The sequence below is a fragment of the Aedes albopictus genome, chromosome 2 (assembly GCF_035046485.1).
Source record: "Aedes albopictus strain Foshan chromosome 2, AalbF5, whole genome shotgun sequence".
In the NCBI taxonomy this organism is placed as follows: Eukaryota; Metazoa; Arthropoda; class Insecta; order Diptera; family Culicidae; genus Aedes; species Aedes albopictus.
In genome coordinates, this window is record NC_085137.1 from 205,775,651 (window position 1) to 205,790,346 (window position 14,696).

Here is a 14,696-nt window from a genome sequence, read left to right on the forward strand (position 1 = left end):
CAAGTGTAGCTGCGCTAAGCTACTCTTCCGTTGGTAGGGCCACTGCTAGCTGCAGCGCGTAGTCTTGAGCCATTACTACGTTACGTAGCTGCTCGGTGTTGAGCCGCGGTGTACGACTTCGACGCGTGGTTATAACTGTCGAAAGTTTTGAGCACATGCATACAGCGACTAAGTAGTGATCCGAATGTATATGCGGACATTGATTATATTCGAGAAGAATTCCACGACGATTAGAACGTGATCCATTTGGTTTGATGGTCGGGTGATCTCCAGGGGGCTTTGTGAATATCTTTGCGGGGGAAGAAGGTACTTCGGACTATCATACCACGGGAGGCTGCAAAGTTTAAGCATCGTTGGCCGTTATCATTCGATACGGCGTGCAGGCTGTTTCGCCCGATTACCGGTCTGTACTTTTCCTCCTTTCCTACCTGCGCGTTCATTCTTTCTTGTCATCAGTGTCGTAACTTAACACGTTGTCGGATCCTTGGCTCGACATCGTGGATTCGAACAACGAATCTGAGAGTGAACCAACTGGCTTGTCGGTCCGACTGTTAGGTCCGAGCCCGGATGGATGACGCGATGATCAGTTCCGTAGAGCGACGAACAATATGCTGCCTACTGTGAGCGGGGTTCGAGTCCAATCGCTCGAGTCGATGCTGGCTTTCGTTTCTCCGATGCGCTCGCTCCGAATGTCGTCGATGTGCGACGGCTGCACAAGTAGAGCAGCAGGTGGGGACTGCCTACTGTGCGAGAGGGGTCGAGTCCTATCGCTCGAGTCGATGATGGCTTTCGTTGCTACGATGCGCTCGCTCCGAATGTCGTCGATGGAATGAAGCCTTCCGTGGTCGCGCACCGCTTATATAGCAGTAAGAGATGCGACGGCTGCACAAGTAGAGCAGCAGGTGGGGACTGCCTACTGTGCGAGAGGGGTCGAGTCCTATCGCTCGAGTCGATGCTGGATTTCGTTGCTCCGATGCGCTCGCTCCGAATGTCGTCGATGGAATGAAGCCTTCCGTGGTCGCGCACCGCTTATATAGCAGTAAGAGATGCGACGGCTGCACAAGTAGAGCAGCAGGTGGGGACTGCCTACTGTGCGAGAGGGGTCGAGTCCTATCGCTCGAGTCGATGCTGGATTTCGTTGCTCCGATGCGCTCGCTCCGAATGTCGTCGATGGAATGAAGCCTTCCGTGGTCGCGCACCGCTTATATAGCAGTAAGAGATGCGACGGCTGCACAAGTAGAGCAGCAGGTGGGGACTGCCTACTGTGCGAGAGGGGTCGAGTCCTATCGCTCGAGTCGATGCTGGATTTCGTTGCTCCGATGCGCTCGCTCCGAATGTCGTCGATGGAATGAAGCCTTCCGTGGTCGCGCACCGCTTATATAGCAGTAAGAGATGCGACGGCTGCACAAGTAGAGCAGCAGGTGGGGACTGCCTACTGTGCGAGAGGGGTCGAGTCCTATCGCTCGAGTCGATGATGGCTTTCGTTGCTACGATGCGCTCGCTCCGAATGTCGTCGATAGAATGAATGAGACTCTGGAAGTGCGTCTCTTTTATAATCTTGGACAACGCAGCAATCGAGGTGAAAGTGGAAAATGCTGTGATTGGCTTTCACCAAACAGAGGGGAAATCGACCTGATTTACTCACACCGAACAAACATCCAATGACTGAGCGGACCGTTAAAAGAACCTCGACTTATTTACATTGTATTATGGCTAGATTATTGTGATTCTTCTTAAGTAAAAGGAAAACCATTTTGTAACCATAAAATATAATTTATTTTAATTGCTGGATTTATCTACTACATTTCTTACTGCCTCTACTCTAATGGATAACTGTGTAAATGAATTTGTCGTCTAATCTAGATGGCTTCCGCAAAGAACCTCTGGGCCTCAAGTTCCTTGTAGGGGAAAGATTGCTGGCCAACATCGTATTCCTGGAAACCTCCGGAACTTCTTCTTCTCGAACTGGAGACGATAGTGATGAAAAACCTTGGTGATCGTTTCCTCCGGCATCCTCGTGTGTTTCAAGTGGTTGAACAGCTGGTTCAGGGTCAATCAAAGGTGCTCGTTTCACTTCTTGAATGTTTCTGGAATACTGAATTCCGTTTTTGCTCATCACGGTAATTTTTGGGCCGTCGATAGCAATAACGCGATATCTTTCAGCAGGGAAAGTGGGATCCATTTTGCTCGTTTTGTTTTGGGCCAGTAAGACCCAATCTCCTGTTACGAGGTCTGTCTCTCTAGCGTGTCGAGCTTTATCGGCATACAATTTGCTTTTCAATTTTGTCTCAGCATCTTTTTCACGAATATCAGCACGATCTAGCTGTTTGGATGACCATAAAGACGGAAAGGTTCCGCGGAATTTCCATCCGACTAGTAGCTCGAACGGAGTGACGTTTAGCCGTGAATGTGGGACGATCGTATTATGATGCTGAACGTATTTTTGGATTGCATTTCTCCAGCTGGTTTTATCGATCTTGGACGCTGCGACTGCTTTTATTATGCCCTGGTTCTGGCGTTCGACTGAACCGTTGGACTGAGGGCTCAGTGGGACAGACTTACGAACCCGAACTCCCCTTTCTTCCCACGTCGAGACAAAGTTAGACCCCTGGAACGGAGGACCATTGTCACTTTGCATGATCTTTGGAAGCCCCCAGAGTTGGAAAATGCTGCATAGAGCTGCGTTTGTACTTTCAGCGTCCATACATCTCATTTCAACCACGGATAAGTATCGCGAGTACGTGTCAACAACGATGAGGAATTCGCCGGAACCGCAGCCTGGCAGAGACAGAAAATCGATTTGAATTATCTCCCATGGACCATCGGGGAGCTCGCGGGACGATAATGGCACTGGCGGATTTTTCTTGGATAGTCTAATGCACGTTTCACAGTTTTTAACAAATTTTTCTACAGCCGTCGACATGCTGGGCCACCAGAAGAAACCTCGCATGACCCTTTTCATCGCCATTTCCCCAACATGTCCCTCGTGAGCTGATTCCATTGCCAGACGTCTCAGAGATTGAGGAAGTATCACTTTGTTATCCTTGAAGACAAGGTTGCCCAAAAACCTGAGTTCTTTCTTATGCGGTTCAAACTTAACCAAACTGGAATCCCAATGGCCAGTTCCGATAGCTTCTTTAACAGATTGGAGCTCCTCGTCGTTTTCGGAGCATGATTCGATGTGATGCCAGGTAAGATCCATGTTTCCAAAATCCAACGCATACAGAAAATGATCTCCATTGTCGCTATCGAATGGAACTGCTTCCCGCGAGTTGTCCACTAATCTTGAAAGGGCGTCAGCAATGTTCAGGTATCCTATTACAAAAAAAAAAACATATTATGCAGATATGCAGATGTTTAGTTTGCTAACTTCTGAGACTTACCGGGAACTCTTTCAATACGGAAGTCATATTGTTGTAAGCGCAAAGCCCATGACTCAGCTCTGGAAACCGCGCGTCTACCCAGTCTGAACTTTCCATTATAGATAAATTCGTTTGCCTCTGAGTCTGTGCGCACGATGAATGATTTATTTAGCAGGTATGTGGCAAAACGCTCTACCCCCCATACTACTGCTAGTGCCTCCTTATGTGTCTGCGGGTAACGCTGCTCTGTCACTGTAAGTGACTTGGAAGCGCAGGCGATTACTCTCGGAATTGATTGGCTGTTAAACTGCACTAGGACAGCCCCCAAGCCTATTGGGGAAGCGTCAACGAAGAGCTCGGTCCTGTCTTGTGGACTGTAGTATCCCAATCTCTTTACTGCATATTCCGATATATTACGAAGTGCTTCAAATTCATCATCCTCGTTGGTTGTCCAATAGAAGCTCTCACTGCTTGCCAAACGTCGCAAACACTCCGTTTTCTCTGCTCGGTTGATCAAAAATCTATCGATGTATGTCACCAAGCCTAAGAAGCTTTTAACTTCTTGACACGATGTTGGTTTTCTAAAATTGCGAATCGCATCAACCTTTTCTTCTTCTACTTCCCATCCATCCGCCGTCAGTTTGAATCCAACAAAAGTTACAGACTGCTTCTTGTAGCAGCACTTGGCGTCGTTCAACTTAACGTTGTGGTCTTTCAAACGGGCCATGACTTTCCTCAAATTTTCATCGTGCTCTGCTTCTGTACGACCGAATACTAAAACGTCGTCGAGGTAGTTCTTAACTCCAAGGCAACCGGCCAAGACTTTCCGTTCAAGAGCTTCCTGGAACAAATCCGGGGCGTTACATAAGCCGAACGGTAGCCGGACACACCTGAACGTTCCGAACTCAGTAAAAAAAATTTGTGAGATGCCGTGACTCCTCTGCGAGCTCGATGTGAAAGAACGCATTTGAAAGGTCTATTGTCGAGAACCATCGAGCGCCGTCTAGTTCTGCCAGAATACTTTCAAGTGTAGGCATGACAAATGGTGTTCTAAATATATAACGATTAGGTCCTCTTAAATCGATCACTAATCGTATATTGTCTTTGCCCTTTGGCACCACCAACATCGAGGAACAGAATGAGGTATCCATTTCTTCGTTTACTGGTTCAATAATATCAGATCTTACTAATTCCAATAATCGTTGATGCACAATTGGTTTCAGTGATATCGGAACGTTCGTAAAAATGCTCCTGCAGGGTGGGGCTGTCTTGTCGTAATGTATTATTACGGGTGGAATATTGAACTTGGGAAATACACCCTCAGTGCCGATAGCGTTGATCAGATTTCTCGAATTGTTGAATGTTGCACCGGAAGGAGAGAAGCACGTCGGAACCTTAAGACCCAAGAGTAGCACACAATATCGGGTAGCTGTTGATCGACCAAGCAAGGAATAACGTTCGTTGACCACATAGAACTTTTCGATTAGTACCGGTCTATCATCAGAAATATACAAGGGAGCTTCAAACGTGCCTAACACCTTGATCTCATCGGAAGATGCATACGGTATCAGTGTACGATCGGATTGCGCATGGAAGTTGTAAATTTCTTCCCGGTAATGAGAATCCGCTTTCAATTTCATAAAGTTCTCCTCAGACAATGTGTTAACTTGTGCCCCGGAGTCGATAAGGAGTTCGCATGGCATCCCAGCTACCTTTACCGTGATTATTCCTTCGTCCCCGAAGGAGAGCGCTGCGACCAATTCAAAGAGATCGGAAGGTAATACCTGAGCAAGATAAAGCAAAAGCATCGTTTTTATTTCTGTATTTTTGTCAATCAATTTCTTCGTCACAAATTCAAATTGTTTACGGCATTAAAACAAACGAATGAGAAAAAAAAAAATCATTATCGAATTCAAATTCTGCAAATCTGCGTATTACGCACTTACTTCTTCCTTTCCGTCGGACTCCAATTTTGGTGCTTCAATAGCTGCCAGTCTCTTCGGGTTGGATTCTGATTCTGTGGTATCTGTGTCGGAATATCTCTTTCGCGACGACGAACTTGCAGGGAACCGCTGGCTGCAAGCTCTTGCAATGTGTCCCATCTGACCACAGTTTCGGCAAACTTTATCCGCAGCATCGCAGTCCACGGGCAAATGGTACACGCTGTTGCATCGCCAGCATCTATCTGTTCGGGATTGTCTGTCACGGGTTGCACTCAGGTTTCTATCGCTAGGTGTAGAAAAGCTTCTGTCGCGAGATGTACCGAAATTCCTGTCTCGAGATGTGGCGAAGTACCTGTCACGCGTTGGGACAAAGCTTCTTCCGGTTTCACGACGACCACCGCTTTGATTCGTGCGCATCCTCGATCGAATCAAACTGCTGTGATGAAATCCTGAGTTTCGGGGAAAATCGACGCGAACTGGTGCAAGCGTAGCCGGTTCTGGTTTTCTCTGCTTCTTCATAAAAAACTCCTCATTCAGACGAATTGCTTCCAACTCGCGGATTTTGTCCACCAGGTCTGTGAACGATGCATTTCGACTAAGCATCTTCAGGGCTATTGCGCGAACTTCTTTACTCAAAGCATGCTCAGCGATTGTGCTGACGATCTGCTCGAATTCTTTTCCTGGTTCAAAATCACATAGCCGGGCTGTCGCACCTACTCGGCTGATGTAGGACAGATCAGACTCGTTTGGTTTTTGATCCATCACCGCAAGCTTCCGTCTTTGAAGCAAGACGTCCGAGCCGGACCCAAAGTACGATTTGAGCCTATGCAAAGCGTTGGAAAACGGGAACTCCTCTGCATCTGGTGCGTCTTGGTCCGATTTTGTGTTTTTGAAAATATCGAGTAGCTGCTGTCCCGCTTTCACTTTGAAAATAGTGAACATAGTGGACTCATCGTTGATGCCAAGTAACTTCATCGAATCGACGAGAAGATCGCGCCACATTTCAAAGGAATGCCGCTGTATACCATCACCTTCAGTAGCCGGCTTACACTCCGGTATATTCAACGATGAAACCGATAGCTGATGTACACTTGACAGTAGTTTGGCCTGTCCCCTGTTCTCAGTTGAATCAACTGCTTGCCTGTCACATCGAAGATTCTCTTGATCGTTGCCATCGCGCTTTTCCTCGACCGCAACAATCTCTGCGTTCGCTTTATGCAGCTTTTCGTTCTCTTCTCACAAGGTTTTGATTTCGTCCAGCAGCGAGGCAATGCGAGCTTTCTGGGACTTGAGTTCATTTCTCAGATCACGCTTGGTAACTTTCGGCCTTGAAATATAGATAACATCCGGTGACTCGCTGCAGAAAGACAAAAAATACACAATCAGTTGCATATACAATGTCTTAAGACATAGGAGTCCATACGCTCCCTGGTTTAGCACGCACTCATACACTCATATCTTTCGCTCTAGCTGAGAAGACCTTTCCCTCCTTGTAAGTGCAGGTACAATTGAATCTCTATTTCCTTGCCAAGACATTTCACTTGACCTAGATTCCGATGTCAGTCGCTAACGTTTCTTCTCATATCACTCCAATAAAAGTTACTAGGTAATACGTTGGTAATACGATACTTTCTTATCATTTAACTGAGGAGATCTTTCACTCCTTTTTAGCACAAATACAGTTTAATCTCCATTTCCTTGCTAAGACCTATCGCTTAGCCTGAATTTCGATGCAAATCGCCCGATTATTTCTTCTCATCACACTTCAATACGAAATACGGATACGGCACTTTCATAGCTAAGGAGACCTTTCACTTCTTAAGAGCACAAATGCAATTCAATCCCTATGCCAAGACCTATCGCTTGACCTAGATTTGGATGTCAGTCACACAATCATTTCTTTTCATACCATTTCAATAATAAAAAAGAGTAAAATATACATACCTTCGCCGAGAGCTGCTATCCTCCACTGCGCCATTGTCGTAACTTAACACGTTGTCGGATCCTTGGCTCGACATCGTGGATTCGAACAACGAATCTGAGAGTGAACCAACTGGCTTGTCGGTCCGACTGTTAGGTCCGAGCCCGGATGGATGACGCGATGATCAGTTCCGTAGAGCGACGAACAATATGCTGCCTACTGTGAGCGGGGTTCGAGTCCAATCGCTCGAGTCGATGCTGGCTTTCGTTTCTCCGATGCGCTCGCTCCGAATGTCGTCGATGGAATGAAGCCTTCCGTGGTCGCGCACCGCTTATATAGCAGTAAGAGATGCGACGGCTGCACAAGTAGAGCAGCAGGTGGGGACTGCCTACTGTGCGAGAGGGGTCGAGTCCTATCGCTCGAGTCGATGCTGGATTTCGTTGCTCCGATGCGCTCGCTCCGAATGTCGTCGATGGAATGAAGCCTTCCGTGGTCGCGCACCGCTTATATAGCAGTAAGAGATGCGACGGCTGCACAAGTAGAGCAGCAGGTGGGGACTGCCTACTGTGCGAGAGGGGTCGAGTCCTATCGCTCGAGTCGATGCTGGATTTCGTTGCTCCGATGCGCTCGCTCCGAATGTCGTCGATGGAATGAAGCCTTCCGTGGTCGCGCACCGCTTATATAGCAGTAAGAGATGCGACGGCTGCACAAGTAGAGCAGCAGGTGGGGACTGCCTACTGTGCGAGAGGGGTCGAGTCCTATCGCTCGAGTCGATGATGGCTTTCGTTGCTACGATGCGCTCGCTCCGAATGTCGTCGATGGAATGAAGCCTTCCGTGGTCGCGCACCGCTTATATAGCAGTAAGAGATGCGACGGCTGCACAAGTAGAGCAGCAGGTGGGGACTGCCTACTGTGCGAGAGGGGTCGAGTCCTATCGCTCGAGTCGATGCTGGATTTCGTTGCTCCGATGCGCTCGCTCCGAATGTCGTCGATGGAATGAAGCCTTCCGTGGTCGCGCACCGCTTATATAGCAGTAAGAGATGCGACGGCTGCACAAGTAGAGCAGCAGGTGGGGACTGCCTACTGTGCGAGAGGGGTCGAGTCCTATCGCTCGAGTCGATGCTGGATTTCGTTGCTCCGATGCGCTCGCTCCGAATGTCGTCGATGGAATGAAGCCTTCCGTGGTCGCGCACCGCTTATATAGCAGTAAGAGATGCGACGGCTGCACAAGTAGAGCAGCAGGTGGGGACTGCCTACTGTGCGAGAGGGGTCGAGTCCTATCGCTCGAGTCGATGATGGCTTTCGTTGCTACGATGCGCTCGCTCCGAATGTCGTCGATGGAATGAAGCCTTCCGTGGTCGCGCACCGCTTATATAGCAGTAAGAGATGCGACGGCTGCACAAGTAGAGCAGCAGGTGGGGACTGCCTACTGTGCGAGAGGGGTCGAGTCCTATCGCTCGAGTCGATGATGGCTTTCGTTGCTCCGATGCGCTCGCTCCGAATGTCGTCGATGGAATGAAGCCTTCCGTGGTCGCGCACCGCTTATATAGCAGTAAGAGATGCGACGGCTGCACAAGTAGAGCAGCAGGTGGGGACTGCCTACTGTGCGAGAGGGGTCGAGTCCTATCGCTCGAGTCGATGCTGGATTTCGTTGCTCCGATGCGCTCGCTCCGAATGTCGTCGATGGAATGAAGCCTTCCGTGGTCGCGCACCGCTTATATAGCAGTAAGAGATGCGACGGCTGCACAAGTAGAGCAGCAGGTGGGGACTGCCTACTGTGCGAGAGGGGTCGAGTCCTATCGCTCGAGTCGATGATGGCTTTCGTTGCTACGATGCGCTCGCTCCGAATGAATGAGACTCTGGAAGTGCGTCTCTTTTATAATCTTGGACAACGCAGCAATCGAGGTGAAAGTGGAAAATGCTGTGATTGGCTTTCACCAAACAGAGGGGAAATCGACCTGATTTACTCACACCGAACAAACATCCAATGACTGAGCGGACCGTTAAAAGAACCTCGACTTATTTACATTGTATTATGGCTAGATTATTGTGATTCTTCTTAAGTAAAAGGAAAACCATTTTGTAACCATAAAATATAATTTATTTTAATTGCTGGATTTATCTACTACAATCAGGTCTGTAGGCCCTTAACTCTCAAAATGCACATCCTTGCGTTGATCGGCTGCCACCCGATCACACGTTGTCGCATCTTACCCAACACTATTAATCCTGTTCCCAGTTCATTGGTGGTGCCACAGCTTTGGTAGAAGGTAGCCGCTCGATGCCCGCTTTTCCACACTTTCTGTCCAGTCCAACAAAGTTCCTGCAACGCCACGATGTCGAAGTTGCGGGGATGTAGTTCGTCGGAGATTATCCTGTCACATCCTGCGAAACTAATTGACTTGTAATTCCATGTTCCAAGTTCCCAATCGTAGTCCTTCTTTCATCGCGTGGGTCTTTGCCGATTGTATCGAGTCGTATTTTCTCTTATGTTATTCGCAATGGGGATTTTTACGAGTGGCTTATTGGGCCTACGCCAACACTCCTGTCTCGCCGAAGGGCCATCGTGGCAGTTCTGTTTAACGTCCCAACCAACACTGAGACGACCACGCTGGTGGGGCTACCACCTTGGATCTAGCTGGGCGTGATGCAACATTTCTTACTCAGCCGCTGAATGCCTGAACAGACGCTGTTTGCGCCGCATCTCCTTGGTGAACAGACGCTCGGGTCATTTATCCTCAATTTAGCTGAAGTCAGAGGTACAACAGTGCCCAGGCTTCACTACCAGCTAAGTACTCAACTCTTATAGTTGGCGGTCTTGATCCGTGGAAGCATGAGGTAGGAACTTGTGAGGACCAGAGCTATGTTGGACGCGCTCCGGTGAGTCAGTTTTGCAGCCCTCTAAAAGTTTAAGTAATTTTAATAAAGGCGCTTATTTTAGGTATTTATTGGTTTTGTATAATCCGTCCAAAGTGTGTGGTGGATTATACAAAACCAATAAATACCTAAAATAAGCGCCTTTATCAAAATTACTTAAACTTTTAGAGGGCTGCAAAACGGTGAGTCAATAAGGAGCGCGTCCAATATAGCTCTGGTCCTCACCAGTTCCTACCTCATGCCAAATGAACTCTCTACTATTTATTAGCGTATCACGTTATTGAGACAATTTAACGATCGGCCAAACAAATCAAACTCGAAGCAATAATAATCATTTTCAGAATTGCTCAACCCGGCAAGCTTCAACCAATATAGCTAAGGAAAATATCTATACCGGGCGAAAAATGATTCGTTTGCAGTTTGTTAAACTGTTGCACCCAGTAATTTCCTTCCCATCGTTTTGTGGCAATTACCATGGCTCTTTTTATGATTCCCAATATTTTACTGTCGACTCTCTAACTACGGGAACTGTTATTGGAGCAACAGGCTACCACCCACTCTCCATTCTTCATTCAACTGGTGGTGATCTATTGTCTGGTGGCACAAGTTGAGAGCCTAGAAAGAGCACCCGGACAAGAAGAACATCATTTGTTCAATGACGACGACGACGACGACGACGACGACGATGTCTCCGTATCGGAATCGGCATCGACATCATCAGCATCGTCATCAACGGCATCCTCAATGAACAACGGTAGGTATGTACCTAAATGGTCGAATGCCTATGAGCAAAAGGTTCAACATCGGAAAATGGATTCCGATAATATCTGAAAATGTCATCCACTTTGCTGCAACAACCGGTCGGGTTGAAATGATTCGATTGGAAGTTTATTCTTCCTACTTATGCTGTTTGTTTTATCTATGTTTGAAAGTAGCTTTGTAAACAGCTAACAACATCCCAGCGCATGTGTCATATATTAGATTAGAGACCCATATGTTTACACTGGTTGATAAATAAAAAAATATGTGGCAAACTCAAAGAATCCAACAAAATGAAAATCTTTTTTCACTGTTTCGAGGCTGATAGGATACGGACCGTAGATGGTAGATCATAATACCACGATCAAAAGGTCGAAAGGACAAAAGGTCGAATGGGACAAAAGGTCGAATGGGACAAAAGGTTGAATGGGACAAAAGGTCGAACGGACAAAAGGTCGAATAGGACAAAAGGTTAAATAGACAATAGACAAATTGGAAGACAAGAAAAAGTATAATCACTTTTTGCTAGAACAACGACAAATAAAATTCCAATAAAAATAATAGAATCAGTGTTACCAAAAAAAATCAACAACATAAAAAAATAACTTTATTGAAAGATAGGAAAGTGTCTACTAAACCCTGTACATAGTAGTTTGAATGCTCCATTTTATTAACGCATTGCATTGCAGTTCGGAATAGATGCCTATAAATGATAGAAAGTATTGTTATTAATTTAAGTGGTGGAAAACAATAGTCCTTGAAGGAACAGCCTATGTGTAAAAGAAGAATAAATCATAGATTAGAATATTGTCATTTGAAACTCCAATCATTACAGCGATTCAATAAAGCAAAATAGTCTATGAATTAGAAAAGGACAAATCTCTGGGTATTATCTGAGCACACAAAACCTTTTTTTCTTTTTTATGGCTCCACTGGGACTTGGCCTGCCTCGCTTCAACTTAGTGTTCTTTGAGCACTTCCACAGTTATTGAATGAAGGGCTTTCTTTGCCTGCCATTGCATGAATTTGTATATTGTGAGGCAAGTACCGTGGATACACAGCTATGGATCGATCCGATGTTTACGATCGTATGTTGCAGTTTGGCATGGCATGGAGTGGCATAGTATAGTGTTTATGCTATGAAGATTATGCTATGTTATGTCATACTGTGCAGAAAGGTGACATTTGACCGTAAACATCGAATTGATCCATAACCGTGTGTGATCCATAACTAGTGTGTATCCACGGTGCAATGATGCACTATGCTCAGGGTGTCGAGATATTTTTTCCGACCGGAACGGGAATCGAACCCGCCGACTCCGGAATGGCGTTCAATAGCATTAACCACTAGGCTAACCCACAAAACCTATACAGTGTAATTCGCGGAAAATACCTATCAATCCAAGAGGGGATGTTCACTAAGCAAAAGTAATCAATGAATAGTTTTGCAGTATAGTTAGGAAGAACAGCTATTGAATAAAAGAACGCAAAATTTCATATTAAAAATTAAGTACCTAAAGAGTCAATAACTTTATCAGTAACAAAAGTAAAGGAATAGCCTATACATTTAAGAAGGAAAAATTCTTGAACAAAAAATCAAACTAAATTACCATTAGATACTACATAAACGCAACTTGAAAGAACAACCCATAGAAAAGGAAAAATGTCCTATAGAAATGTTAGTGCCTGAAATGCATATGCTTTCTATAACAGCACAATAATGTGTCTCCCAATAAGCAACATTAAAGACTCATCAAATATTTTTTCTTATAAGTCAGCTGGTGTGTGGTAACTTGGTCTACTAAAATTTATGTTCATTCAACCTTTTGTCCATTCAACCTTTTTGGTCACATTCGACCTTTTGTCACATTCGACCTTTTGTCTAATTCGGCCTTTTGTGCATTCGACCTTTTGTCCCTTCGACCTTTTGTCCATTTGACCTTTTGTCCATTCGACCTTTTGTCCATTCGACCTTTTGTCCATTCGACCTTTTGTCCTTCGACCTTTTGTCCTAAAGCCTTCCAGGCTGTCCTCTAACCAATTAGGTTCATTTTTTGTATGCGATGAATCTATAGTAAGCACTAACTACACTGAAAAATTCAGCTGGATTGGATGTAAGACAGCTGAGAAATTGCGGTGGGCGTAAAGTGCATCTAATAGGAGATTCGACTGTATATTGTTAAACTCCAGTAAGGTGCGAGATAATGGGCACTATGGGCTGGGCATAGCTCATAATTCAGTCAACTTCAAGTAGGGAAAAACTGTTTCTACAAAAATAAGAAGAAGACCGACGAATGTAAACAATAAGTCAAATGATTGATTTGTTTTCATACTTTACAGGAAAAATATAAAAACGGAGCCAAAACTACTTTTAGTATTTATTACGACGTGTGCCAATGATAGGAACCCTGTACCAGTTATGGACACATTTGTTAATTTGGGTTCCACTTCGCACTATTTACATGCATTCCTTATGGGAGTTGCCATAACTGGTACACTATGGCGAAATAGGGTGCAAGGAGGCCGAAAAGTTAAGGAAAATGATTTATTTCTACCATAATTTGAGCAAATTGTGAAGGTTGAATGATTGCAATCATCTTTTGTGATCGTGATCTGTTGTTCACGATTTTTTTCTTGTTGATTTGTATCTTTAAAGGTTGAAAATCAAGTATGGCGAATTTGAGGTACTATAGCCATAACTGGTACACTGAGCCTATAACGATTGACTTATATTTTCATATACGGCTAGATACTGTACCTATCTCACCGTGTACGAATAATCAATTTAACCGGAATAAAAATGACATAGCTTTAAGGGCGGACGGGACGGTCGGGGAAATATCCGCCATTGCTCTGTTGCTACTAAGATGGTAATCTCAGATTCTACTTCATATTTTGCAACAAAAACCTATCACTGTGTATGCTCACTTGCAGTGCATATGCTGATTGTTTTTCAGCATCTTCAGTGCGATAGAACTCGAGATTACCATCTTCAAAATCGCGAGGCAAATTGTTAGAAAGAGAGGCAAGATAGGAAAAATAACACGGCGTCCCGTTTCACCTTAAGTGGAAAGTGTCCAATATAGGGCCCCTTTGCTAAAATGGCACCACACCTTACCACATTCTATCCCACCAGAACATACTTGCGCATGACATCTTATGCTGCTCGCACCACTGCAACAACGTTCCAGCACCGTCATCATTTGTGTCGGCATCCCCATCATCGTCACCAACGTCAAAGATTTATCAGTTTTATTATTATTATCTTTTTCCCTTCTCGGAAACTTTAAATGAGATTTTATTTGTTTTCGCTTGCAAAATTTTATGAAACTCATTATTACCCTACCCTTGGTACCAACCCGACCTCGGTCGGTCGGTCGGTCGGTTGGCCTGTTCGGAGAGTTTCTTCGAGCCAAGAGGAGGGTAATAGGCGCTGTCCATAAACTACGTAGACTTAATTTTGTCAATCTCAGACCCCCCCTCCCCCCTCGTAGACTTTCGTCCATACAAAGTTTTCGAAATTTGTAAGGACCGTAGACATTGGCCAGACCCCCCCGTCCCCCCTTCAGAGTCCACGTAGTTTATGGACAGCCCCATATCAAAAACCACTACCTAACCATTGATCGTTTGGCGTCCTCATCCTCAGCGCACGGCAGTGGCAATGTGGAGTAGGAGAGGGCGACAAAATTGTAAGAAATTTTAATTTAACAAGATGACACGGGAGAAAAATGGCAGTCCCCATCATTTTATTACATGGTATCGAAAGCGCTCTGACGAAGGAAAATGTATAGCTGTATGTATGATACGTGCAAAATAAATTAACATAAATGATCG

The 14,696-nt window shown here is 45.5% G+C and overlaps 1 protein-coding gene across 1 annotated transcript; it reads right to left on the reverse strand.

Annotated features, from left to right (window-relative positions):
- Nucleotides 1-4,267: 4,267 nt before the first annotated feature.
- On the reverse strand, nt 4,268-7,323 carry LOC134288792 (uncharacterized). Its single transcript, XM_062854668.1, has 4 exons — nt 7,250-7,323; nt 6,546-6,662; nt 5,309-6,446; nt 4,268-5,146 (listed from the first exon to the last, which is right to left on the reverse strand). Exons 1-4 carry the CDS (start codon nt 7,321-7,323, stop codon nt 4,268-4,270), a joined length of 2,208 nt encoding a protein of 735 aa, XP_062710652.1.
- Nucleotides 7,324-14,696: the final 7,373 nt, after the last annotated feature.

What these genes read in the sequence shown, in the direction of transcription:
- LOC134288792 (XM_062854668.1), bottom strand. Translation starts at nt 7,323, where the DNA reads ATGTCGAGCCAAGGATCCGACAACGTGTTAAGTTACGACAATGGCGCA. An exon ending in GATAGCAGCTCTCGGCGAAG is followed by an intron (nt 6,663 to 7,249) that starts GTATGTATATTT and finishes GTCTTTCTGCAG; the next exon opens with CGAGTCACCGGATGTTATCT. An exon ending in CTGGACGAAATCAAAACCTT is followed by an intron (nt 6,447 to 6,545) that starts GTGAGAAGAGAA and finishes TCGATGTGACAG; the next exon opens with GCAAGCAGTTGATTCAACTG.